Genomic DNA, 19,453 nt, shown 5'->3' on the forward strand with positions numbered 1-19,453 from the left:
GAAAAGAACTTGTCTAGAACCTAGCACAATGACTTAGAGGGCAAATACTGGTTATGTCAAGAGATAGTTAGATGATGAAGATTTTATTCCATACCAACCTCTTATTTTTATGCTGTGTCTTTGTCCTAAATGTAATTTCTCTGAGTCTGAAATCTCTCTAATAGACTAAAACTTACTTTCTTCATCAAAATTGTACAAAATAGAATTATTTGCCAGGTGTACTGCTGTGACTTATAGGCTCAGCTACTTGGGAGACTGCACTGGAAGGATTAATCATGAACAGGAGTTGGGGCTAGCCTGGGCAACACAGTCTTTTAAGATATTAAAATATTAATTTTAATATTTTAAATACTAAAATATAATTTTTACTAATAATTTGAACTTTGGATTTTATGGTTATCTGGTTTATCACAAATGTTTCTCTACTAAAAATTTGAGCTATTAAAGCTCAACAACCTGTTTCTTACATGTATTGTGTTTTATGGTTGACTGTTAAATATTTAGTCCACTCCTGCTAAAACAAACAGATAAATGTAGAAATAAATCAAGTATGCTGTCATCATTAGTGATCCAACGCCAGCATTGATGACATGCTGTAGAGATGTCTTTGGCATAGCCCAGCAGCTTAGGTGTTCTTTCTTCATCTGAGGCAAAGTAAATTGGGTGGTGGTACAGGAACTGGGTACTGCTATTGAAGAAAAGAAAGGAAAAAAATATTTGGTTTTGGTCCAGAGGTCCAGCTGCATTGGTCATATCCATGAAGTTGAAGTTACCCTTTCAGTCACTCTGCCCAAAGAGGGCATCTACATGTTTTTCCAAGGCTCCATGAGCACTAGGTCCCGAAGAGGACATCTACATGTTTTTCCAAGACTCCATGAACACTGGGTCCCTTTCATCTCACTCCTTTTCTTTTTTTGAGAGTTCTGCAGGCAACCCCAAGTAACCTCATGCTGGCTCCGATTTCCACCAATAAAAATTGGCACGGTGCAAGGGACACTTCCTCGGACTCATGCTCAATATGCCTCCCACTCTGAGTGCCAGACTCAGTCCTGTGTGGATTCTTTAATTTTCAGCTGTTGCACCAGAGCTTGAAGGATGATGACACTTGTTCTCTAGAGCTGGTTGAGCAATGAAAACGCGTCTTAGAAACATGACAAATGCTGCAATAGAGCCCTTCGAAACCAGAGTCCCACAGAGATGGGAGCAGTGTTGATTGCATACCACTTCTATGGGGAATATTTAAACTGTCTAAGGGGCTCTAGGTAATGGGGGATATTTAAACTGTCTAAGGGGTTCTAGGTAGTGGGGGATATTTAAACTGTCTAAGGGGCTCTAAGTAATGGTATACTAAAATCAGATAATTGACAAAATTCTCACCTGGCTAGAAGTTTAAAGGGACAAAAATATAAGGACTGGTTCTGTATTGCCCATATATAAGTTTCATGAATGGAGCAAGTCAGTTTCCATTTTCCTTGTGTGTCTACTGTGTCCCCAGGTGTTAACAGGGTTATTGTGAAGGTTAGGCAGTATGATGCTTGCGAAGGCAGATCTAAAGCCCTCTGTGACACTTATTGTTTTAGTCTTTGTCATATTGGTTATTGCAGGATCAGATAGAAGATTCTGAGAACAGAATATCTTACATTTTAAGCAGTTTAGAGAATATGGAAAAGCAAAACCTAAAGTTATCTTCACTGCACTAATAAATGACAGTTATTTAAGTAAAAAGGGGCTTCTTGAAAAGCAGTATGCTCGCCGCTATACTATGAATGCTAAAAGGGGGTATCTTTAGAAACCCCCATGTGTATTTTAAGAAGAAAATAATCAAACTTAAAGAAAACAACTTTATATCTCGTTTTTAAAAGCAAGCAAGAAAAAAGCAAACAAGCAAAAAGCCAGTACAGTACTAGGGCTGGAGCCCAAGGGCTTGTGTTTGCCAGACAAACGCTCTACCACTGAGCTCCATTTCCAATCCTGGGTTTCGTCATTCTGTTGTGTTAAACATGGCAAAATTACTTCACACTGCATTAACATTCGTCTCTGAAGAAACTGAACTGCCAAAAACTGGAATCATTCTTTGGGTCTTTGGGTTTAAATGGAAGCAGTGATTGCTCATTTTCCCCCTCAGGGTCAGGGGAGCTGTTCTAGGTTATGATACTCTTTATCTGTTGAAGTGAAAGTCCAGAAAATATTTAAATTATTGATACTACTCTAAAGTTCATACTCGTCCTTGCAATGGCAACTCAGAGAGCTGAAATGTGGTGGTGGGGAAGGGAGTTGGGAGATTGGGGTGGGAGTTGGGGGGGAGGGGAGAGTACTTGCCTAACACACACAAAACTGGTTCCATCCCCAGCAGTGAAGAAGGAAAAACAATGCAAGTCATTTTAAGAGAATTTTATAGTTGTTGGTATTAACTTTTTCCTTAGCACAGCTCTAGTTCTGTCTGTATTTCTTGATTTATCTTATTTTAACATTTTTCTTAAAGTCTAAGACTTGGGTTAGTTCCATTTCTAGATTTGGTGTCTTCTCATTGTTACATGGAAACAGTCAGTTCTTATGTCCCCCTCCCCAATTGTGAATAAAGTATATGAAAGAAATGTCACTTACAAGAAATCACAGGAGTGGGGTTGGGGATTTAGCTCAGTGGTAGAGCGCTTGCCTAGCAAGCACAAGGCCCTGGGTTCGGTCCCCAGCTCAGAAAAAAAGAAAAAAAAAAAGAAATCACAGGAGTACACATGAACAGACCCATGGCTTCAGCTGCATATGTAGCAGAGGATGGCCTTGTTAGGCACCAATGGGAGGAGAAGCCCTTGGTCCTGCCAAGGCTAGACCCTCCAGTGTAGGGGAATGTCAGGGCGGGGAGGTGGGAAAGGGTGGGTGGTTGGGTGGGGGAAGGGATAACATTTGAAATGTAAATAAGAAATACCAAAGGAAAAAAAGAAAGAAAAACAAAAGGTGTTTTAAAAGCAGGGTCTTGCTATCAGACCTTAAATCTTTCTGTCTCTTTCTCCTTGTTGTTGGGATCATAGGCACATAATAGTTGATTTCAAAAGCAATATGGCAACAGTTAGTCTCTCAAAGTGCTAAAATACATTCATCACTCTAATATTGTCAGGTCAGTGTGTCTGTAAGTGTACTCCCTAAGTTATAACTTTACCCTGAAGAAGCAATGCTAGACAAACTCTAAAATCATAGTATCTTGTTAGGCACACATTTCTTGGTTCAGAGGAAATCTGGGCTGAGTAAATTTCTTCACTGGCTTAGGGGACCAGAACTGACCCACAGCTTCATTATTTTAGCTTCCTTGGACACACCAGAATGGCATAGAATTTCCTGAATGCCTCTTGGCCATCTACTGGTGCTGAGTACTTGTGTTGGAGTCATTTGAATAGAACTGGGTTTCTGTACCTTTCTACTCCACAACCCTTTCCTTCACATGTGCAACTTTGCACCTGTAGCTAATCTACAGACACAGACACTGCACATGCGACTAATGGCAGCTGCAACCCCACTCTTACAACCTCAGAACTGAGGTATTTGAACACCAGTGCTTTAGACCTATGTGATTTTTATTTGAACAAGAGATTGCCAAGACAAGAGTAAGGATCCCACATGTGGAGAGAGCCAGGTGTGGTTACTATAAAGTCGATTTGAAACAGTCAACTCTCAGTTACATGTGAGTTAACCCTCCTCAGTCCATGCCAGATCTCCTGTGTGTGAGAAACTCTGACAGCCACTCTGGATTTGCAGGGAAACAGCCCTCAACAGTCTTCTCTTGGGTGCCTGCTGCTTGCAAGGTGTCACAGCGCTGCGGAGTCCACACCTGTGCCCGGCTTCCACTGCTTTATGGTCACCTGGATCTGCATATATTTTACCTTCCTTCCCTCCTATCCCAGGAAGTGGCCTACATGGCTCCCTTTAGACTAATCTCATTTTGCAAAAATATAGCCACACTCCCTCTTGCTTCCGAGTTTAGTATGTCCTTAAATGCCTTTCCCACTCTTCTACCTTGTCAAATTTTTCCTGTCTTTCGAGGTCAGGTTCAAAGAACGTCAACCTGTTCAGTGAAGCCTTCTGTGAATATCCACATCTAATCCTCCTCTGGTCTGAAAATGTGCTCTCTCCTCTACTTCCTGGGCTGCCAACAGCCTGATCCAATCCACTGTCTCTGGACTAGAGAGCAATCTCTTGACAAGTTTTGTTTGTTAAATGTATCTGCCTGTCCTCCCAACATTATTCTACTCTCACCTCTTATCCATTATGTTTAAAAGTCAGGATTCCCCTAGCTCAACACCCTTTAGTGGTTGTTGAACTCACAGGTAATGAACAAAAGCCCAATTTAACCCTGTAATGTCTACCCCACCCCAGGAGAGTTCTACAGTTCCCTTCTTCCCCTGTCTATCTCTTGGCTCTGCTGCATCATCACTGCCATTCTTTCTAGTGCCGACACTCCATGCATAGACCTGCCCAGTCTCTTCCCCAGCTCCTGTTCTTCCATGAGCACTCTTCTTCTGACATATCCCTGGCTGTCTCTACTGATCCCTCCACTTGATCTTACCTTCCAGTAAGAACAGCCTTTTCCACCCTTTCTCCCCATCAAGTTTCCTATTTCAAAAGCACTTGTCATTTTTCTTCTAAACTGTATAGCTTTTTGGCTGGTTGTATTTATAGCTTATAGTCTGCTTCATCCTTCAGATCTTGGTCAGGTTGCTCATTCACTTGTATTCTCAGAGATTCAGTAAAAAGCTTGGTAAAGAACAGTTCTCATTAATAATGGCCAAATGAGAGAAAAACCCTCTGACATTGATAATCTTCACCATGTAATTTAGCCCATAATAGAGACAGCCTGTTCTTGTTTTCTGCTTTGGACTATTCCCTAAGCCAAAGTATGAAATCACTGAGAAAGAACCCATGTTTTAATCTCTATTCCTAGAGAAAAAGGAAAGAACAAAATACTTAATGTATAATAGTCAATTTGTTGACTCATTAAAACCAAGCTGGTCTCCTGTTCTTCCAACACCTCTTTCTGGACTCTGAGGATACCTGCACATACATGGTATATGTATGTATATGTGTGTGTGTGTATATATATGGATACACACACTCAGGTGCACACAGATACATATAAAATGATTTAAAATAAATCTTGTTTAAAGACTGTGTGACTTTTATTTTTGTAGAATAGTATGTAGTTGGAATTCTATCCTATACATCCCTTTTGGATTAGTTTCTTTCCCAAAGTGGTATAAGCTTCCCCCTTGGTCTCTCGTGCTTGATGAGCATTCCTTTTCAGAACTAAGTATTTTATTGTCCAGTTGTATTACAGTTTATCCATCCATCTGCTGAAGGATTCCTTCTTCCAAATGTTGGCAATCATAGAACTGTAATAAACATCTGTGTGAAGTTTTTTTTTGTGTGGACCTAAGCTTTCAGTCAGTTTAGAGTGTGGCCGCTGGATTGTGTGGGAGTACCATGTTTTGTTTTATGAGAACTGTGACACTCTTCCAAAGTCACAGACCCTGTCACAGTCCTCCTGGTAATGAGGGAGTATTCCTGCCTCCACAGCCTCGCCAGCTTCTGGTGTTGTCAGTGTTTGAAGGTTTTCTAATGATTTATGAGGTTGATGATCTTATCTTCTTGCTCAAGTCTTTGTCCTTTTTTTATATCAAGTTTTTCGTTTTCTTAAGAGTTCTTTTGTGTATTTTTTTTAAAAAGCTTTATCAGATACTGGGGTTTTTTGTTTTGTTTTTTGGTTTGTGGTTTTGGTTTTGTTGTTGTTTGTTTTTATTGTTGTTTGAGACAGGGTTTCTCTGTGTAACAGAGCTTTGGCTGTCCTGGACTTGCTCTGTGAACCAGTATGGTCTTGAACTCAGAGAGATCCATCTGCCTCTGTCTCCTGAGTGCTAGGATTAAAGGTATGCAACATCATGCAGGGCATCAAATGTGCTTTTTTTCTTTTTACAAATATTTAATTGAAATAGTTTGGTACAGAGCAGACAACTTAAATTTTAATAAAGGTCAGTTTATCTTTCATGGATCATACCTTTTTACTGTATCTAAAGAAACCACACTCACCTAAGTTTTTTCCATTTGTTATCAATGAGAAATTTTATGCATAGTTGAGATAAATATTGTATAGGAGTTTTGTTTGATTGTTTCCTTGTTTGTTTGTTTGTTTGTTTGTTTGTTTGAGGATCTGTCTCTACAGTCCTGGATGTTCTGGAACTCTCTGTGTAGAGGACACTGGTCTCAAATTCAGAGACCTGCCTCCCAAGTTCTGGGATTAAAAGCATGTGACACTACACCCTCTATGTATAGTTCTTATACATTGTTAAATTCAATTTCTTAATATTCTGTTAGGGATTTTTGTATCTATATTTATGACCAAGCTCATTTACAGGGCTTTATCCTCTGTAATGACTTTATCCTGTTTTGATATTAAGGTAATTCTGGCCTCATAGCATCAAGAATTATTTTTTCCTTTATAATAGTTTATTAACTCTTAGTGAATTTCATACAATGTATCTGGATTATGCTTACCCCACTCCTTCTCCAACTCCTCTTATCAAGAATTATATCTGTTTCTACTGGCAAAGAACTGGTGTAATTTCTGCCTTGAATGACTGGTAGAACTGACCTTCTCTTTTATTTGGTTATTAATTACTTATTCAATTTTTTAAACAGATATAGGCCTGTTCAATTGTTTATTTCCTTTTGGATATTTTTTGGCATACTGTGTTTTGAGGAATAGGCCCAAGGAAGAGACACTTCATCTAGATTATTGACTCTGTAGCACAGAATTGTTTATAATATATCCTTTATAAACTGTGTGTTACATTGTATTGTGTGTTGTGCATGTGTGCTAAAGATTAAACCAAGGCCTTGGACACACTAAGAACATCTTCTCCCACTGAGATACAGCCGATCCTATTTACTATCTTGTTATTGTCCCTGGAACCTATGATAGTGTGCTTTCATTCATCTCTGGGTAAACACAACTTGACTTTGCACCAGTTTATACAGGACAAAGTAATAATTTCAATTCAACAGTACTAGCCATCAACAGTTAGCCTTAGTTCCAGTTAGATTATTCCTAGAATCTCTCTTTAGAAACATAAGAAAGATTAACAGAAGAACCATAAACCATGCTTGAGCTAGGTCGACCACAGAGGTAAAGGATATGAATCTGTGGATCAGAGGCAGAAGAGACGGTCAATATAATCTAGTCATCTTTTCTTTCTCCCCATACCTCACAACAAACTACCTAAACAACACTGAGCAATACAAGAAAAACTGAACGTCTAGAGATAAAATGAGTGTGCTTTTCCTTCTAGAGGCTGAGGCTAAGGCTACAGCTTCTCTGAGGCTTTGTTGATCTGAATTCAAATATTAACTGTGAGCCTTTCTGCTTATTATAAAGAAATGTACATAGAGAGACACATATTAGATGCTTCATCTTCTGCCAAATCAAACCAGAGATATGTATATGTGTGTGTGTATATATATATGGATACACACACTCAGGTGCACACAGATACATATAAAATGATTTAAAATAAATCTTGTTTAAAGACTGTGTGACTTTTATTTTTGTAGAATAGTATGTAGTGGTACTCCCTAAGTTATAACTTTACCCTGAAGAAGCAATGCTAGACAAACTCTAAAATCATAGTATCTTGTTAGGCACACATTTCTTGGTTCAGAGGAAATCTGGGCTGAGTAAATTTCTTCACTGGCTTAGGGGACCAGAACTGACCCACAGCTTCATTATTTTAGCTTCCTTGGACTGCACTAGAGAAGCCACTACTGAATTGAAATTCTTGCATTAATATCAATTAATTGTGTAATGTTCTGCAATTTACTTAACCCTAAATCTATTTTTAACATTATTAAATAGTGATTAATTATGCATACATTTGTGTTATATTATACCTTTAATAACATTTGAATATGTTGAAATGCAGGACTTATATATTCTCTGTTACATGTATGATATACACAAAAGAACATGCATGATGGGCATAAATATAACACTTGCTACTTAAGTGATTAAAAATTATAGCTATTATTATTAAATTATGCTTCTATGAATGAAATTCAGAGTGGTTTTTCTCTTTTAATAACACAAAGACCCATGATACTAATCAAAGATAAGAGAATTAGTACAGGATGCTGGCTCAGTTGATAAAAGTGTTTGATAACAGAAACGAGGACTTGAGTTCAGTCCCCAGAACCCATATTCTTAAAAGGCCAGCACATATTTGTAATCCCAGAACTGAGAGGGGAAGAAGCAGACAGGTCTAGTGGGAGAACCTGTCTCAAAATTACAGTGGGTGATATTCCTGACAGTGACATCCAACACTGTCCTCTGGCTTCTGCACATACACAGACTCCTGAACACACATATTCATGTGAACATGTATGTACATACACTCATATATCCACAATTTTTTAAAGTAAATCAATAGACAGAGAAAAGCATCTGTTGGTTAAATATTTTCTTTTATTTCACTGTTTCTTTTCTACTTTTCCATATTATTAGCTGATCATTCCTGTCCAATAACACAAAGTGCATACAAAAAACAGATTTATTCCCACTTGTTAGATTAACTCATTGAAAAATATTACAGTTAGAAGTTATTTAAGGGGTTAGGGTATAGTTCAATGGTAGAGTTAAAAACAAAGTATATGCAACTTAATTTTTAACATAATCAAATGAATAATCATCTTTTAAAAGTCGGGCAGTATAAAGACTTTAATTTTTAAAAAAAAAGGTAGAGCACCTCAATGCCACAATAATCCCCTTTCAAAGGTCCTGATATTTTACTCCGGAGCTCTCCCTGGCACTCACCTCCATGTCTTGAAAATCACATGCTTGGCTGCAACTTTTTCTACTATGTTCACCAACTGTTGACCTCTAACTATAGAACATAAGCATTCCATCCTTTTACTACCTCATTCCCTTTCCCAAATACACTTCTTTCTCTTCTCACCTTCTCAGTGTAGTTTCCAGTAATTTGGAGTTAAGTCAGTTGTCCACGGTTACATTGTAATAACTTTGAAAGGAGTATTTACAGCCTTCAACATCAGTATTTTGTGGTTTCAAAAGTAGTTTCTCCTTCAAATATTAAGCTGTCATACTGCATGTTCTCCTTTCCCTGAGTGTGAATCACGTGTCTAAGTCTCACAGTCAACATATTCAACCTTGCCTAACCTAGCACTTCCTAAATTTACTTGACTACCTGATCTTTTTCTGTGTAATGATTTTTAAAGGAACATCATTAGCATATTATAATACAGTTGGGGAGATGCCAGATAAGACAGGCTTTCCAGGCCACACAAGAGCAATGAAGAACTGGAGTGAGTAAGTTTGAGAGGCCAGGCACTCCCCTTTTCCAGAGGTCTTTAGAACAGGACATCTGTTTTACTCATAGTCCTGTTTGAACAATGGGGCTCTGCTGTGTTTCTTCCTCTTCCTGTCCCCCAGAGGCTGCCTTGGAGGCTTTTAGCCACCTTTTGTATGACGATGGGACTCTGGGTACTAATATATAAAAAATTGTAACTATTGTTTATTTAGAGCTTCATAAGTATCCTAGGTGTTCTTCATATATTATCTCATTAGTCTTCAGAACAGAACGAGGTAGCATTATCTTACAGATGATGAAATGAGCTATAGAGACATGGTGAACTAAGACCTCAAAGTCAGAGTTTGAATCTAGGCATCAGACATAACACTGATCAGTCCTTTATTGTTAATGTTCAGAACAGCAACCTACAAAAATAACAAATAAGATGGAGTTTATCTATATTTATTATGTAAAAACTCAGGCCATCACAATGCTTATGCTAATAAATTAACCATTCCTTTAACCTTCCCATTAATTAGAGGTTATTATTTTTGTTTGTGTAGTGCATACTTTTCCCTTCACTGTGACCAAATGTCTAACAAGAAATGACCTGAAAGAAGAAAGGTTTACAGGGGTTCCTGGTTTGAGAAGGTGTCACTATGGCTAGAAATGATAGGAGCCAGCTCAGATTCCTCAAGTCCTCGCCCCTCTAAGGAACAGGAAGCAGAAAAAGACTGAAGGATGAAGTGGGGTTGGGCTAAAACCCTCAAGGCCCACCCCTCAATAGCCCACTTTCTCCAAGGAGGCCCTACCTCTTGAAGATTCCAAAATAGTGCATGCTAGCTGGGTACCAAGTCCTTCAACATGTGACCCTGCGGAATACATTTCACATTCAAACTGTAGCAGGAAAACTTCTGTTGAAGAGTTCTTCTGCATTTTATTCTGTCACAATCTGCCATCTGATAAATGGTTTTTTGCATGAGACTTTTGACATTTGATGTGACTCGTATATATTAATTAAGACCAAATACATCTTGATCTATAAAAATTGGCTGGGGATAAAAGTCTCTTTTTCAACATATTATATCAATATAATAACAACATCACACAGCTCAAAGGATGCTGGGCCAGGAGACAGAAAAGATGTGCTCTCGCCCACCCAGTCTCTCACTGACTATTTTCATAAGCAGATCATTATGTCCATTTTCTTTTACTGTCAAATGGGGAATGACAATTATTTCAAAATGGCTGTCTCCCTGTAATATTTCAGGATGATTTTTATCTCTGGATGTTGGCTCACAGATGGGAGTGGAACTATATAATTCCCAAGTTAGTTTGTATGATGTCGTGCTTTACACAAACCAGTGAGGAAGGGCTGGCTGGGTAAAGTATGGGAGCCATACTTCTGAGTACCATGATATTAACGTAAAACAAGAAGACATTAATAATCAGTGGTTAAGTGTCTCTTGAAAATTCTGACAAAGCTACTAAGATCTAGAGAGTCTATGAGATGTTGCCACATTGCCTCAATGCTCATAAGAATACATTTCTCTCCTGAGAGACACAGCCAGAATACAGCAAATACAGAGGCGAATGCTAGCAGCAAACCACTGAACTGAGAACAGGACCCTCATTGAAATGCAAATAAGAAATACCCAAGTTAATAAAGATGGAGAAAAAAATCATAAAAAAGAATATATTTCTCTTATTTATTCTTTAGCATTCCTCACCAGTATCATGCCTGGCTCAACATGAGTTGTTGAAATGTGTTGTGTTTAGTATAGACCTGGAAGATTAGGAAGAGAGCTATTTAATTTAGCTTAAGTGTGGCCAAAGAGCTTTAGACCATCTGTATTCAACACCCACTCTACCTAATAATTGTCCACAAATTACTTTAGTGTCTGGACCATATTTCTCCCCAAAGCTTTCAGAGCTGGGCTTGGAATTCACAGTATGTTAGACAAGTATTATATTGCTGAGATGTACCTTCAACCCTTGATTACTCTTCTTTAAGAATTTTGAGTACATGGTGGCACATGCCTAGAATCCTATCCCTCAGGAAGCAGAGGGAGGAGGATCACTGTAAGTTCTAGGCCAACCACCACTGCACAGTAAAACTCTATCTAAAACAGAAAAGAATAAAGAGAAAAAGAAAACTCTTGTACTTTGCAGAGCTGTTTAGAGGATTAAAATAGATCATTGAAGTGTAGTATCTAGTGTAATCATTACCAAAGAATCAGGGGTCTATTAATATTAACCAATGTAAATACTGAGGAGGTACAAGCATGCTGCCACTGGGCTATAATCCCAACCTCTACTGAACTTTATATCCCGGCTTTTAAAAACAATTGTGGTATAAATTTGATTTTGCTAACCTTTTTGTTTTCCTGTACTGGGGTTTGAACCTGGGACTTCACTCTGATCAAGCAAACTGTCTACCACTGAGTCACAACCCAGACCTCCCCAGCATTTCTAGTAGAAGTTTTTCTTCCCCTAGATAATAGCATCATATCCCAAAGGCAAATCATATAGTTCTGGTGCTTGATTTCACAATCTGATATTTTTCTGACCTACTTCCATACTCCCAAATAGAGTCTATTCAATTAGAGAAGTCACTTTATTCTTGCATGAAATCAATTATACTTTTGTTTGAAATGCATTATACTTTAGAGTATGTGAGAAGGCTGCTCACTAACCATAACAGAATTGAAAGCCAAGTTTGAAGGTCAAAAAGAAACAGCAGAGCTGTGTCCTTGCACACAAAATCTGTCTAAAGACTTTCTTGAAAGATTGTGAAATTGAAGGATATGCCTTGAGGCAACAGGACTCATGTCACCCATCTGGAATGTTAAGACACTGACTTACTCCTGAGAACGGCTGTTATTCATACAAATATTTTGTCCATTTGCTCTTTCATGGGTAATTGCATGGAGTAACAAAAAACACCTACTTAACTTACAGCTTGGCAGCAACAGAAGCTTATGTTTTCTAGAAACAAAATAAGAAGCAGCTTTCCTGGACCATCTCTAAGTCAAAGTAAAATAAAGCATGTTTGGATCCTGTGCCTCCCAGTAACCATGTCCATGAAGTAATGCTCTTGAGGTCAAGGTGGCCCAGAATACATAAAGGGAAAGGGAGAGGAAAGTATGTATTTCAGCAATAGATATTACTAGAGAAGAGCAGACAAATATTTTTCTTTCTTCTTTGTCCTCCCTGCTTAGAAAAGTAAGGAAACCTGGGCTAGGGTACACACACATGTACACACACACACACACACACACACACACACACACACACAAATATATATATATATATATATATATATATATATATATATATATATCAAGTCTAGGTTTAGTGCCCAGTATGACAAAAGAAGAAAAAGGAACTATTCCAGTCTTCCTGATAGTCCTCAAAGGGAAAAACTAAATATATAGATTTCAGGGTGGAGTTCTAGCTCATGCTGTATCTTGTTATAATACCAAAGCTTAATCTTTTTAGGGGAGCTTACTTACACCTGACAAGACTAAACCATTAAGAATATATTTTCATTTTCTTCTTTCTGCTTAGCCAAATGAGAAATTATTCTATTCTTCCCTATATAAGAATACTTCTCAATTGGTAAGCATATAGAATACAACAACCATACAAAAGAACTAATGGGAAACAGAATGATAAGGTGTCTTTTCAGTCCAGACAACATCCAAATGCAAATGCTATAGATACTTAACAAGATCAGAAATTATGTCAGCATTAGAGGGAGATTCATGGAACATTTTATAGAGAAAGTAGTATTCAGCTTTGAAAGACAAAGACAAATGTGGTGCAAAGAAATGAAGGATAGGAAAAGATACAGAAACCTCAGGAATCTACATCTACAAAAAAAAAAAAAGAGCAAGAGGAGGAAACAGGAGGCCGGTAGACCAGTAGGATATGCTAGGCATTGAAATATAGTCTGAAATAGCCAATGGAAAGTGAGACTGAAAAGGTAAGTTAGGACCTGCCTGGACTGCTTATTGAAACCCTGTTTCAAAACCTTAGGCCTGGGGAAGTGTAGAATATTTGCCTAGCATGTGCAAAGCTCTGGGTTCCATCTCCAAATGGAAAAAGAAGTTAACCAATAAAATGATGACTGACCACTTTTTACTGCAACCTAGGTATTTTTACATCCTTATTTTCACTTCTCAGTATCTGTACAGAGGCATACCCACCATCTTTAACTCAATCAGTCACAACAGATACCATGAAAAACACCCAACTCTAAGAATATTACAATCTAGACAAGAAAGGACAACTTTTGAGAGGTAAATAACTGATAACAAAGGGTAAGAAGATAGAGAGATGAAAATTAAGCATATTAGGGAGAGAGGCAAAGTAACTCTGGCTGGGTCCATGAGGAGGAATTTTGGAGCAAATGATATAGTTTGGTGGGTATTCCTGCTAATTAGGAATACAAACCTCTTTCTAGATGTCACTGAGACCAGGACGTCCTCTAAGTTATCACCAATGTACATTCTTCTTTTTGGTGTGCAGTGTTTACACCATAACATAGATAACTGAAGGTTGTTTGGGTACTTACTATGCAGATATTGGACAAGGAACCGAAACTTTGCCTAATGAGCCCGCTTGCAACGCTGAGGCACACCAACAGAGCTAGTATCCTTACTTGTATCTACAAGGAACTTTGCTTTCTTATGAAAACCATAGCTGAATTCTTTCATCTCATGCAGCCTTTAAGAAAAAAACCTTAGCGCTCTGTGTGCTGGGAAAAGAAGAGAGAACCATTCGCAGATAGCCCTACGAGAGGAACCCATCTTCCAGGACATTTTTATCAATGAGATTATTTGAAAAGGTAGTTTCTAAGTCAGCCCTGAGTTTGAATCACACACACCTACCTAGCCCATGGACCTTCAACAAGTCATGAACCCTCACTAGTCTTGTCTTTTTATCTATAAAGTCAGGATATTTCAGCATATGTGAAATAAAAGGTACATGTGTCTGGTACATGGGATGTACTCAGTGGTTCTGTTTGTTTCTCTCCTTCCCTGCTCCCTCTGCTAAAAGTTCAGAGTCATTTCCTCCAGCCATCAGTTCATTTAGTATTTAATAGATAAATATTTAATGAGCATTCACTGTGAGTCAAACCTTTGTCAAGTGGTGCTAATATGACTACAACCAAGATAGAATTTATGAGTTTGTCTTTGTCGCCAGGGTTAACAATGTTGAATTGACACAACTCTGTAGCATGTAGAGTAGTGATTGCTTTTCTAGGCACCACTTTGAATGGTGAGCTCATTTCAAACAAGCAAATCAGACTTACAATTACATAAAAATTTATAGTCTATACTCACCAGTGACTCACAGTTGATATTGAATACTTTGAACCTAAGTAGATCAGAATTTTGTTTTACTTACTATCAGAATTTTGTTTACTTACTTTGTTTTACTTACATACTTAGAAAAATGGACATTTGCTGCTCTTCCAGAGGTCCCTGGTTCAGTTCCCAGCACCTAAATGTCAGCTCATAAATGTCAGTAACTCCAGTTCCAGGGAATCTGACATATTTTTCTGGCCTCAATAGGCACCAAGCATGCACATGGTGCACATACATGCTACATACATATTTGTTGGCAAACAAACACTCATACACATACAATGAAAATATATTTTAAAAGAAGGGTCAGGCATGGTGGCATACACTTTTAATCCAAGCATCTAAGAACCAGAGGCAAAAAAGGAGGAAGGGAGAGTCAAAGGGAGAAAGAAGAGAGAGAGAGAGAGAGAGAGAGAGAGAGAGAGAGAGAGAGAGAGAATGAGAATCAAATATACAGGTATACAAGGCTGAGAGGATAGCTCAGCCAGTTAGGTACTTATGAGCATGCGAAACTGAGTTCAGTATCCAGAAGCCACATAAAAGTCCCAGGCATATACTTGCAATCCCAGCACTGGGAAGTTGGAGAAGGAAGATCTCTGGAGCTTACCACCAACCATTCTAACCTAACTGGTGAACTTTAGGACACAAAAGACACCATCTCAAACGGTATGAAGGATGTTCCTGAGGATAACCAGCCCCTCCATATGCACAAGCGTGTATGTGCTCATACACACACACACACACACACACACACACACACACGTGCAAACACACACATATGAATACACACACAAGAAGATTGCAAATCAGTAACAAAACACCAAAGATCTTAGCCCAAAACAATGCGCAAAAGCTATTCATGGCTATTCATGAAATGAAAACACAGAAATGGTGAAAAGGTGCATATAAAATGTTCAACATCACAAATCCCCAGAGAAAACCAAATCAAAACTACAACAATACACTGTTCCACAACTGTTAGAATGACTAGTACATAAAAAGAAGAAAGGATATAGGGCAATGGAAACATTTTTTAGTTATATACTATATACTGTGCAGCCATTATAGAAAACAAGTAGAGATTTTCAAAAACTCAAATGTAGAATTTCCGTGTAATTAGCAGCCCCACTGCTAGAAATATGGCCAAGAAATAAAATTACTATGTCAAGATTTCTATGTTCCTTTGTTTATTATGACACTATTCTCTATAGCCAAAACATAAAATTAACATAAGAATCTAGGACATATAAACAAGTAAAAGTAAACAAAAGGCTCAGTGGTATATATAGACACACAAATACAAAATGCACATATATATACTAACATGCACATAAACAAACAAGTAAAAATAAACAAAAAACTCTGTAGTATATATACACACATGCAGAATGTACACACATGCACATACATGCACACACACATACACATACATATAATGGAATACTGTATGGCCATTAAAAAGGAGAAAATTCTGCTCCTTGTAGCAATATAGATGACTCAAAGGAACACTACACTAAGGGAAATGAACTAGACGCAGAAAATGCCACACACTCTTGTTAGTTGCCAAGGACTAGGCATAGGGAAAATAGGAAGACTGGCCAGAGTTTCCATTAGGCTCTGGAGACCTGATGGACAGCAAGATGATTAGAGTTAGGAACACTATATCATATATTTGAAATTTGCTAAGGGAGCAAATCATAAGTCCTCTCATCTCAGAAACTCAAATAAAGTCTGACTTCCTTCTTACCTGGATGGTGCTAGAAAGGCAGTCATGCACTCATCCCTCATAGGGAAGTTTGAGTGAAATGCTTTATTAAACTCATTCAGCTCCCTCTCTATATGTCCTTGAGGACTGCTCTCTCCTCCAGAACTTGACTCATATCCTGTTCTTTCTTTCCACTTCAGAAATTACCATGGTTGACACAGAGATGCCATTCTGGCCCACCAACTTCGGAATCAGCTCTGTGGACCTCTCTGTGATGGATGACCACTCCCATTCCTTTGACATCAAACCCTTTACCACGGTTGATTTCTCCAGCATTTCTGCTCCACACTATGAAGACATCCCGTTCACAAGAGCTGACCCAATGGTTGCTGATTACAAATATGACCTGAAGCTCCAAGAATACCAAAGTATGTTCCCTTTTCAAACTACTAGGGCTGGAATTAGACAGTCTCTGAATATCCTTGAATAAATGCTCTTGAGATCAGCACTCTGAAGAGAAGGCGTCTTTACGCAGTTGTTTATCTACTATACTTAACCTTCTAGATGTCTGTGATAGGCCAAAAAGAAGACAGAGCAACAGTGTTCCCAACCCCCCCCCCCCGTTTCTTTCCTATCTTGTTTCTGTCTTTGGAACATTTTCTAGGGTAATTACATTACATCGACAGTTTTGTCTTAGGCTAAGAGTCCATCATGTAAACTTTGAATTCTCCCAGCCTCTTACTAATAAGTCACAGTTGCAGGTCAACTTACATGACTCATCATCGCTAAGTTACAATTACAATTAGGTTTTCTTTCTAATCTGTAATTTGTAAAATTTACCTCAAACCCTAGTTTGGGGCATAAACTTACATGTTAACATCGTGGCTGATTGACAGATCATCATGTCATTAAGTAAATTGACATCAAACATCAGCCTCAAGAAAAACCAGAACTGAACTTTTCAAGATAAAGGATCATTTCTGTGGTGCTGTTTCCTTGATTTTTATCTTGTGGGCCAATGTGCTGGTTTTCCAGAGTCACCCCTGTGTCACAGGCAAGCATTACTTGATAATAAGTAAGAACTTCCTGTAATTTCTAGTTGTTTTCTTTAGATAGAAAGTATACGTGGTTGTATTTATCTGTGTGGTTCTGGGTTAGAGCCTAATATGGAAATGCAACAGGTCTGAGCTCCGGGCAAACACAGTACTTGCTTCACATGGGTTCTCCTGCTCTCTATCAAAGATCTCTTTACAAACCACCTATTGACTCAACCCTGTTGATAACCTGGCACCTCAGGCTGGGCGTACCATGGCATTTTCTTGCCCATGTTCCTTCTGTATTTCTTTTGCAAGAAAAATTTAAAACTATTTCTAAAATGCACCATTTCAATAAAACCCATAGTAGCAGAATGAATGCCAGATGTGGCCCATTCCCTTGCCAAATATGTTGCACCTCTTCAAACCCTGTGCAATGTCTGTGGGGAGTGGCAGGGGGACACACTTAATTTCCTCCATTTTAATTCCCTTCCTGCTTTATTTGTGCAGGTGAGGCTCTGGGGTGTAGTGACTTGCCTGAGATGATAAAGTCTTACTTTTTCCTATCGATGTTTCTTCATGTCCCCCAGCATCTCTCCTGAGACAGTAAAGTTATGGCATGAAAATCTGAAGGCCACCATGGAAAGCCACGGTGCCTCTTTAAGATTGTTTGTCATGAGATAACCATCTTCTCGAAATTTCCCATGCACAGGTGCGATCAAAGTAGAGCCTGCGTCCCCGCCTTATTATTCTGAAAAAACCCAACTCTACAACAGGCCACATGAAGAGCCTTCAAACTCCCTCATGGCCATCGAGTGCCGAGTCTGTGGGGATAAAGCATCAGGCTTCCACTATGGAGTCCATGCTTGTGAAGGATGCAAGGTAAAAATACATTTTAAAAATCATCCTAGAATTTTCTGCAATTTTGCCTCTCCCATTTCCTATTACAAACTCACTCAAAGAAATTAAGATAAAGTTATGGGCTTTTTTTTTTGGCAGAACTCATTCTTCAAGTAATATAATATTTGACAATCTAAGAAAAGCTAATAAAAGCAGGGTTACTCTGCCCCTCTTCCCCTTCTCCAAAATGATTCTTTGAGGCATCTCAATGCATCTTGCAGAGGTTTTTTTGAGAGGATTTACCCAAGGTATCACAGCAAGATAGTGAATGGTAAGCTAGTACTAGGACCTAAATTTTCTGATTTCTCTAGTGTTTTTCATCAGGCTATATAATCTCTTAAACAAGTAAGGCTTGATAGATGGTATATGTATATCACTTGACCCGTAGACAATGCTGCAATATTAAGCATGTTTCTACATTAGAACTGTAGAAATTGTGAATCAAAGGCATGGATCACTTGGGTAGGAGCTTCATTTATCCCCAGAACTGCGAAAGGAAAAACAAAACTATGGGTTAGAGAGGCTGGTCCCTACCAAGCCCTAAGATAGCGCCGTTCCCTTAGTCCAGCAGCAGACTAAGCCTTGAGTAATGGAAGGGCAAAAAGCAATAGCTGAGCTCTTCCTCTGTGAAGAGTATTTTAGAAAGTAAAGAATATGCTACCCCAATTATAAGGAAAATAACTTAATATATTCATGTTTTTATATATGGTTTTTAAATGACTTTAGCATTCTCAGGGATAAAATAGCATCTAACTAATCATGTTCTGGAAGTCATAGAATACATTGTTTATCAGTATTTACCTTATAAATACTGGAAGGTGTGGTGGTGTGTGCCTTTAATATTAGCACTCAGGAGCAGACACAGGAGCATCTCTGTGAGTTCAAAGTCAGCCTGGTCTCCATAGTGAGTTTCAAGCCAGCCCTGTCTCAAACAAAGTAAAACATAAATAAATGAAGTAAATACAACTTCACTTGAGCTTTTTCTAGAGACTAAAGATGAAGCACACCAGGTGGACATGAGTTAGGACTTCTGGGCTCTAGATGAATGACAGGCAAATAAAGAAAAACTATTTTTTTAATTCGTAACCCTCAGCA

The 19,453-nt window shown here is 38.4% G+C and overlaps 1 protein-coding gene across 5 annotated transcripts in view; it reads left to right on the top strand.

Moving 5' to 3' along the window:
• The window catches only part of Pparg (peroxisome proliferator-activated receptor gamma), a 125,053-nt gene that overhangs the window by 60,890 nt on the left and 44,710 nt on the right, over positions 1-19,453 (top strand). For all 5 annotated transcript variants that reach the window (XM_087656165.1, XM_087656164.1, NM_001145367.1 and 2 more), the window contains 2 exon segments: positions 16,625-16,852; positions 18,171-18,340. In XM_087656165.1, coding sequence (XP_087512291.1) covers positions 16,633-16,852; positions 18,171-18,340 — 390 coding nt within the window. In that variant the 5' untranslated portion in view covers positions 16,625-16,632.

The sequence above is a fragment of the Rattus norvegicus genome, chromosome 4 (genome assembly GCF_021556685.1).
Source record: "Rattus norvegicus strain SHRSP/BbbUtx chromosome 4, alternate assembly SHRSP_T2T, whole genome shotgun sequence".
NCBI classification, from domain to species: domain Eukaryota; kingdom Metazoa; phylum Chordata; class Mammalia; order Rodentia; family Muridae; genus Rattus; species Rattus norvegicus.